Source organism: Condylura cristata, unplaced genomic scaffold (assembly GCF_000260355.1).
Source record: "Condylura cristata isolate star-nosed mole 26May11 unplaced genomic scaffold, ConCri1.0 scaffold00015, whole genome shotgun sequence".
Classification (NCBI taxonomy): Eukaryota; Metazoa; Chordata; class Mammalia; order Eulipotyphla; family Talpidae; genus Condylura; species Condylura cristata.
The window spans coordinates 6,327,615-6,336,567 of NW_004567116.1; the positions used below are offsets into that span (position 1 = coordinate 6,327,615).

The window sequence follows — 8,953 nt, forward strand, 5'->3', positions numbered from 1 at the left end:
CCTGCCTAGACACTGGCCTCCCTCCTGGGCCTCTTCAGGAAGAAACCCCTTCTCTCACCGCTCAGAGCCACGCCGCAGTTCCCAGAATCCCAACAAACTGGGCGTGGTGGGTTTAAGACCCTCATGCACAGACAGAGAAACTGAGGCTCAGAGAGGGCGGAGAGGCTTGATGGGGCACCGCGGCAAGCTTGTCATTCCCACTGCAGCTAGAATGTCCCCAAGAGCCCCCTCCCAGCCCGCCCCGTCTAACCTGCCCCCTCCACTCATTCTCCGTGTCACATCCGCTTTGCTTCTCTGTGGTGGCAGTGCACGCTGAGTCCCTTGAGTGGACACATGGTTACCTGTTTGGTCCCACCCCTGGAGTGTGCTCGGCACCAGGCCTCCATGACCAGATGCGTTTGGCCTATAGTAACGGCTCAATAAATATTTGCTGAGTGAGTGAGTGGCTGGCCACGATGGAATTGGGGTGCACATGGCCCAGCTGCCAGGCTTGCAGGTCCCCGGAGCCCAGGGAAGCTTGGAGTTTGGAGGATGTCCTGAGAGTTTGAGGTCGCACCAAATGGCCGGGGGTGGGGGCAGGGGGCTGCTGAGGGCGTCTGCTTCCATGGTCAGATGGCAGCTGGCCGTTTGGTTTTGGTCAGATAAGCTGCTAAGGTGGGATTTGTGAGGGGGGGGCTGGGTGGGGAGGGGGCGCTGGGGAGAGGGGAGCGGAAGGATTCCAGAGTGGGCTGGCAGTAGGGGTTTTACTCCCCCATTCCCCTGCCCCCCACCCCCCTCTCCCTGGGATAACACCACCAGCTGTTCAGGACACAGCTGCAGCTGCTTCTTGGAAAAGGGAGAAGGGGCCGGGTGCCCTGGGTGAGTTCCGAGGAGTTCAAAGCAGAGCTGTGAAGTGGGGGGCTGGAGCAGTGGGAGGAGGAGGCGAGAAGTCAGCGGGGGCAGGGAAAGTCTTGCTTCTACTTTGAAGTCCTCCACCCGGAGCTTGGAGCTTGGGGCAAGGTCTGGGCGAGGTCTGTCCTTCCAGAGTTTCCCTTGTTCTAAGTCCTCAGAGAGAGTCAGCTAACCATCCCTTCCTGTGGCCGGGAGGATGTTTACCCCATCCCCACCCCACCCCACCCCACCGGCCTCCCTGCACTAGGGGGCTTCACGCTGACCAGGTCCCCTCGGCTCACAGGCACACACAGACCTGCTGGGCATGAACACACTTACTTACCCAGGGCCCAGCCCCTGCCAGGAATAGAGTGGCTTGGAGGGGCATCTGAGGGGCGGGGAGGGGGCTGTTGAATGGCTGACCCCAGAGGTCCTCCCAGGAGCCCAGGCTCTCTTCAAGGGCCCCGCCAGTCTGGGGCCAGGAGCTGTTCATCTAAGGCTCCTCATAATACCCTGAAGAAATCACCCTGGCGAGAGAAAAGTCCCCCGGGAAACCCGCCTGGCCTCTTCAGGTCAGCCAGCATGGGGAACACCGGCCAACAGTCGGCTCTGGCTGCTGGTTTACCAGATGGCTCGGGGTGGCTCTTTTGGACCAATTTAGCAAGCCAGGGGCCTGGTGAACGCAACAGAGCAGCCTGTGAAGACCCAGCCTGTCCTGTCCTTTTCCTGAGTGTGTTCCTGAGACTCAGCCACACTCCAAGTTAAGGAGTGTGGAGAAGGAAAGCGGGGGTCTGCACAGGTGCTCTCTGGTGGAGGCCTCTTGCTAGCTCTGGGCCACACGGTCCTCTTGACTCATCTTCCATGGTGCGTGGGCCCTTGGGTGTGGGAGGAGTGAGCCTGGCTAGTTGTGTTCCTTTCAGGCTGCTGTTCTGGGGGACTCCAGCCATCTGGTTCCGGCTGGCTGTCTGTGGGAGGCCAGATCTTGTGGGTTCTCTGCCCCTGGGCCCTGTGAGTAGCCCCTTCCCACCGTGGCCCCTTTCCCTCCCACCTCCATGAAGCTGGTTTCTCTCTAAGGTGAACTGCTTCGTACAGCTGTGAGGCAGAGAGTGTGGAGGCCGGACGATTGAAGAGATGGATCTATATCCTCTCCCCAGTGTCTCTGGGCTCCTCTCTGGCTTGGGATCCAGATAGGGCCAGCTGGGAGGAGCAACGTAGCTGCTTTCCCGCTGTGTCCAGGCTACAGCGGGGCCAGGGGCCTGGGAAAGAACCAGAGCGATCCTGGCTGTTGAGGGGGAGGGGATGCTTAGACTTGGCATGTCCTGAATAGTCCGGACTGGCCCCTGAGTAGCTCTTAAACCCTTTTGGGGGGGTCACGGAGATGTCTGATGTAGTTGAAAATCAGCCATTTCCGCCCAAGCCTGTACCTTTTTGTCACCTGCAGGGATCTCTGTTAGACAACCCTGAGGGCCCCTCCACCCGGTATGCTGTGAGATCCCTGAGGCCTCAGGCCTAGTGGGTGAACCTATGGCCACTGCATAGACTGCCTGGGAGGTTCCAGAGCTTGGGTCCTGTTGCCTCTCCAGCTGGCCTCAGGAAACCAGGCTTCTTCTTTGGTCAAAGGACAGTGGGTCTGTCAAGTTTCGGCCCTAAAATTAAGGGTGTGGCATGGACTGTTACCCTGCAGGCTCTTGTCAAGAGTGGGGAGTAGTGCTAACATATTTTAGTCAATCTATTTTTAGTTTTACACAAGAGAGCTTATTTTAAGGGAAATTGCAGGTATCTTAGCACCATCCTACAAATCTATAATCCTCAACAATGAAAACCCTCCATTTTAAGAGGGTGTAGTTTTTTCCTTTGGGAACTTAGTGCTTTTGTCCATGAGCTCAAGATGACCTTGATTTATTCCCTTGGCTCAAATTCTGGCTCTGTAGTTACCAGCTGGGTGACTTTGGCCAAATCACCTCACTTCTCTGCGCCTAAGCTTCCTCATCTTTATTTTTTAAATTTTATTTCTTTTAAAGATTTATTTATTTATGCTTACAAGAACTGAGGCATAGGCCAGAGGTGTAGGGGGTGAGAGGATTCACCGGAGACAGAGTGGGGAGCAGAACAGTCAGATTGACTGAAATACATGGTGAGGGGAGCAGTGGGTGAGACAGGAGAGGTCTGCTGTGCCATGTGGGTCAGCTCCCTGGCTGGGGATCAAACTCGTGTTGCAGTCGTTGCTGATAGCTTCCTAGTGCTGTGCTTTAACCCCTTGCGCCACCAGGGAGACCTAGTTGCCTCATCTTTAACCTGAGATTAACTTTAATCGCAGGTTGTTGTGAGGGTTAAAATAGATGATAACTCTAAAGAATGTCTGGCACGAAATAAGTAGTCAATATTTAATCCTCATTTCTCATTCATACCTCTCCACTAGGTAAAGGTCACCCAAGACTCCTGGGATTTTATCTTTTTCTCCAGCCTCCTTTCTTGCATCCTCCCATAGCACCCTAAAGTTTTCGCCGTACTTAACTTCATCTCTCTGTTGTTTGCGTTTGATGTTTTTCCCTCTTTCATTGCGAGGCTTGTGAGGCCGCTGTCCAAAGAGCACCCACCGGGGGCCCAAATGCAGGTTTTACTTGACCTGTTTATTTTAAATCGATTTCACTTTTCAAATGTACAAATATGAAAAATTTTTCATTAAATCCAGAATTTGAAATTTTGCTAAAGCACCAGAGAGCCTGGTCACACTGGGCTCCATATTTCTGCGCGACCCCTGAGGCTGGAGGGGAGGCCTCCTCTGAGTGGTGTGTCTTGCTCCAGTTTGCCACAGTCTCCACTACTCCCTATTGTCTCAGAATGGCTATTTTATCCATATACACTCGTGGCCTGGTCTTTGTGGGTGTTTGGGTTTGAGGCCCCTGCTTTAAGACCCTTGGAGATTGTCTGACCAACCCTCCCTTGAGACTGTGGATTCCGGTTCTGTAAATTCTGCTTTGGATGAGGCCAGGGTTCACCTCTTGATCTTGCTTCATCAAGCACCGCTGCCCACCTTCCGGTGGCCTCCCAGAGGTTCTGGAGAGGTGATCACATTGCACGAAGTGCATTTCGAAGTGCATTTCGGTGGGACTGTGGTATCCCAGGGGCTGTCTCCTTCTTTTCCTCCTCCTCTAGCTGCAACTTCCTGACATCCTTCTCCGCTGGGTCTTAGAGAGCCCTCCTGGTCTGTGAAGGGCAGTGAGAGCCAAGCACTGAGATGTGTCCATGTTCTCACTGCATAGTGACCCATCCACTCACGCCTCTGTATACGGACTCCTGGCCCTCCCTCCCCTAACTCTTCACCCCGTCACTCACAAACTGTTTAAATGATCATCTCCTACATGCCTGGCATGTCAAAAGCTGGGAAAAGAAGAATAACAAACAACAAAACTGTAAGAAACTCCACCTTGGACAAGACAGTTAGGTAAATGTCGGGCTTCAGCTTCCCCATCGGCTTTAATGACTCGGCGGCGAGGGAGCCTCCTGTCTGGGCTCTCAGCTCTTGCGGTTCACCTGCAATTATAACCTGCCAGCAGCTGAGGAATTCTAGACAACTGCTGAACCACTGTGCCTGTAAGCCACAAACATGTCCAGAAGTGCGGGTCAAAACCAAGGGCCCAAAGAGGAGGCGTGTGGGGAAGGGTAGGAGGAGGGTGCTAGAGCTTGGGCCCTGTGGGGGTGCGGGGGCAGGAGGGGCTGGAGGGGCCTGCCTGCTGCCAGGAGGCCACCAGATGCTCTGACCACATCCTGCGAAATCTCACACCCGCCCTGCCCCCACCACCTTGGCTCCAGCTTGGGCTGGATTTTAATCTGCATAATTTGCCCCTCTTAGAGGGGAAGGGTGGAGGGGAAGAACCGGAGTGGGGAGTGCGCTGAAGGCCAGAGGAAACCAGAGGGAAGGGATGGGGGAGTGAAGGTGGGCACAGTGGACAGGAGGCAGGGCCGGGTGAGAGCAGGCTGCAGCCACGACAGCATTCTGCCCAGCACCGCAGGGGTCAATTTGGTCCACTTGTCCAGTGACAAGAAGTAAAAAAAAAAAAAAGTGGGTTGTAACTTAAAGATCTTAAGAGTCACAAGTGAGGGGCTGGCCTGGAGGTGGGAGGAGGCAGTGACGAGTGAGGAGGAGAAGAGTGAGGAGGAGGCAGAGACTCTGGAGGGTGCGAGGAAGTGTGTTGCTGAGGCTGGGCCAGCAGGAGAGGAGGGCAGGAAGCCTGCAGGCGCGGGCATCCTCCAGGGTCCCGGGACCCGCGCGAAGGGCTCTGGACACGCCAGCGCTGGGCACTGGCGCTGAGGCTCACACCCGCACCGGGCCCTTGCTGACTCGTGACACAGCCCAGCCGCGGACCTGGTCCCCCCCGGGGCTTCTCTCTGCTCCCCAGCATGGAGGAGAGCGGCGACTTCGACAGCTACTATGGGGCAGACAACCAGTCTGAGTGCGAGTACTCGGACTGGAAGTCCTCGGGGGCGCTGATCCCCGCCATCTACCTGCTGGTCTTCCTCCTGGGCACCACCGGCAACGGGCTGGTCCTCTGGACCGTGTTTCGGAGCAGCCGGGAGAAGAGGCGCTCGGCGGACATCTTCATCGCCAGCCTGGCCGTGGCCGACCTGACCTTCGTGGTGACCCTGCCGCTCTGGGCCACCTACACCTACCGGGACTACGACTGGCCCTTCGGGGCCTTCGCCTGCAAGCTCAGCAGCTATCTCATCTTCGTCAACATGTACGCCAGCGTCTTCTGCCTCACCGGCCTCAGCTTCGACCGCTACCTGGCCATCGTGAGGCCGGTGGCCAACGCCCGGCTGCGGCTGCGGGTCAGCGGGGCGGTGGCCACGGCCGTGCTGTGGGTGCTGGCCGCCCTCCTGGCGCTGCCGGTCATGGTGTTCCGCACCACGGGGGACCTGGAGAACAGCAGCAAGGTGCAGTGCTACATGGACTACTCCGTGGTGGCCAGCTCCAGCTCCGAGTGGGCCTGGGAGGTGGGGCTGGGCGTCTCGTCCACCGCCGTGGGCTTCGTGGTGCCCTTCACCGTCATGCTGACCTGCTACTTCTTTATCGCCCAGACCATCGCCGGCCACTTCCGCAAGGAGCGCATCGAGGGCCTGCGCAAGCGGCGCCGGCTGCTGAGCATCATCGTGGTGCTGGTGGTGACCTTCGCCCTGTGCTGGATGCCGTACCACCTGGTGAAGACGCTGTACATGCTGGGCAGCCTGCTGCACTGGCCCTGCGACCTGGACCTCTTCCTCATGAACGTCTTCCCCTACTGCACCTGCATCAGCTACGTCAACAGCTGCCTCAACCCCTTCCTCTACGCCTTCTTCGACCCCCGCTTCCGCCAGGCCTGCACCTCCATGCTCTGCTGGGGCCAGAGCAGATGCGGGGGCGTCTCCCCCAGCAGCAGCAGGGACAAGTCGGGCAGCTATTCCTCTGGGCACAGCCAGGGCCCCGGCCCCAGCCCCGGGAAGGGCGGCGAGCAGACGCAGAAGTCCATCCCCTACAGCCAAGAGACCCTGGTGGTGGACTAGGGCGGGAGGCGGGAGGAGCCTGGTGGCCTCTGCCCCGCCCCCGCCCAGGCCCGACTCTGAAAGGCGAAGCTGGCACCTTCTCCCTGGCACTTGACCCGGTCGCCGGCTCCCGGCCTTCCGCCTCCGCCTCCGTCTGGTGGCCTCTTGCTCATGTGGTGTGCTAAGAGGGCGGGGGTTTGGCGGTCGGGACCCCTGCAGACCCCTCTGTGAGCCCCACCTTGCGCCAGCGTGACCTCTCGGAGCCTCGGTTTCCCCACGGGCGTGAGTCGGGGAGGTCGTACTGACCGTCCAGGGTGCGAGTCCTGGCTCAGGCAGTTTCCTCCCTTCTCGGCTTAGTTTCCCTTCTCGCTTCCTCCCTCGGTGCCCCTCTGGCTCTGCGGCTCTTGCTCAGAGTCCGGCCCTCTGACTTGAGTTCTCTCTCCCCAGCTCATGGGTTTTCCCCCCAACCCTGCCCACTTTGGCCACTTGGTTCTGAAGGGCTGTCAGGCTGCAGAGTTTGGTGTCTTGCTTCACTGACCCCTTTGGGGGTCTGTATCCGTGTTGCCGGGGGTGGCATTGGGGGATGGGAGGGGGGCGGGGGGTGGCAGGGAGGAGGTGGGGAGTATTATAAGCAGAGAGGGCAAAGAAGCTCTATACCCACCTTTCCCTGTGTATCTCTTCCACTTGGCTACTCCTGAACTACAGCCTTTATGATAAAACTATGGTCGTAATTACAGAGCTTCTCTGAGTACATGAGTCACTCTATGGAATTTTTTAACCTAGTCAGGGGAAGTCTGGAATTTCTTGCTAGTAGGTCAGAAGTACCTAGGACCTCTGATGACACACAGGACATGTTACTGAAGTGAAGACAGTGTTAGGTTGCCAAACTCAACCTGTGGGGTTTGCACTAACACGGTGTAGTTAATGGCAGAATTGAATTAAATTGTAGAACATCGGCAGGTGTCAGAGAATTGTTGTTGGAAAGACAACACACTGATCAACAAATTAAAGAAAAATAATAAAATTGTCTCAAAAGTGTGTACTAAAGAAACAAGGGTCGTATCTTTTAAATGAGAGTTTACCAGTCTGTTGCCTCAATGCCACACCAGTAAAAAACTGAATATTACAAAGGAGTTACAGGAGAACCAAATTTGGAATGCTTGTGAAGGCAGGAGCTCCTCAGTTCACTTCTTCCCCAACTTCAAGCAGGCTTTTTCATTTTTTCCTATTGTTGTATATGAATAATATAGTTTTCTGCATATCACTATGCAAAATGCTTCAGTCTTTAAAATAGATAAACTTCACTTGAATAAACCTTTTGTCTTATTGTCCTATCACCATGCTAATTAGAGGGAGAATTCATTGGTTCCATTTGAATAGAGCTTATCTTTAAAAAAAAATTAAATCAGTAACTACTAGGAATTTGCCCTTTTTTCCTTCCATTTCTGAATTAATATGACACAAAAAGCACAAATATGAGTGTCTATTTTGTATACATAAACTTACCTCAGTTGAGCTGAATCAAGGCTGTGATAGAGGGAACGGTGTTAGCAGTTCTACACACTTATATAAACCACACCCACCGGTGTGATTGTTTTCAGTAATCAAGCTACTATTTTTTAAATCTCCATTGGTCTGACTTGTTCAGAACTTAAGTGGGAAGTTGCTTTTTTTATTGACCTCTTCTTAGTATGCCAGTGCCTATAATATCTAAAGTCAGGGTTTATGCAGAATCAAAATTGATATATGAGCCAAACTGAACCCAGGTTCCATAATAATTTACAAACTTTCTTAACTACTACAAAGGTTTTCATAAATGGCCTCTTTCCTGCTTTAATCTCTCTAAATTGACACTGAAACATTTCCTTGAAGATTGTTCCCTTGACCAGTTTGACTCACCTGCCTTCCTTGATTTCTGCCCAGTGAGACAATGACCAGTATCAGATGGGCCTCTCAGAGCAGAGCTTTTCACTCTTTCCTCTCCCCTTCCACTTCTCCTTGCCCTCTCCATGGAAATCTTCCTTTCTTAAGGGTTTAAATAATAGCTGTGCCCCACAAACTGCCATCATATTTGGTGAGTTTATAGCCTCAATTTTTTTCCTATTTTTTTTTTCAATTCTTGTTATCAGGAGCCCTTTTGTAAATCAATGGCTGATGATTTCATTCTGGAACATCTTCTGATTGGCTTCACATGGAACATACTTCAGTAATATGTTCCAGCCATTCTTTTTTTGCTCTCTCTGTAGGGTTTATTCAATGGCTGATTCTCTGCAAAGGGAATCTGAAATCTAAAGAAGAGAATTCCATTGACCATTCTGCAAGGTTTTGTCCCATCTCTTCTTTCCACTCAATCAGCCCTTCACTATAGTCACACACACGCACGCACGCACGCACATGTGCAAATACACACATTTTAAACACACTAGTAACACTATAATCACTGTTTCTCCACTCACAGATACAAAATGAAGATATGTTTTGTTTTGTTTTTTAATGAGGATATGGCTAACCCTTTCTTTTGTCACAAAATCATCATCTCTCTTTTTTTTTTTTAAGATTTATT

At 53.5% G+C, this 8,953-nt stretch overlaps 1 protein-coding gene across 1 annotated transcript; it reads left to right on the forward strand.

Moving 5' to 3' along the window:
- Positions 1 to 5,100: 5,100 nt before the first annotated feature.
- On the forward strand, positions 5,101 to 6,511 carry APLNR (apelin receptor). The gene has a single exon (XM_004682774.2). It carries the CDS (start codon positions 5,272 to 5,274, stop codon positions 6,409 to 6,411), a length of 1,140 nt encoding a protein of 379 aa, XP_004682831.1. The 5' UTR covers positions 5,101 to 5,271; the 3' UTR covers positions 6,412 to 6,511.
- The last annotated feature ends 2,442 nt before the right edge of the window (positions 6,512 to 8,953 follow it).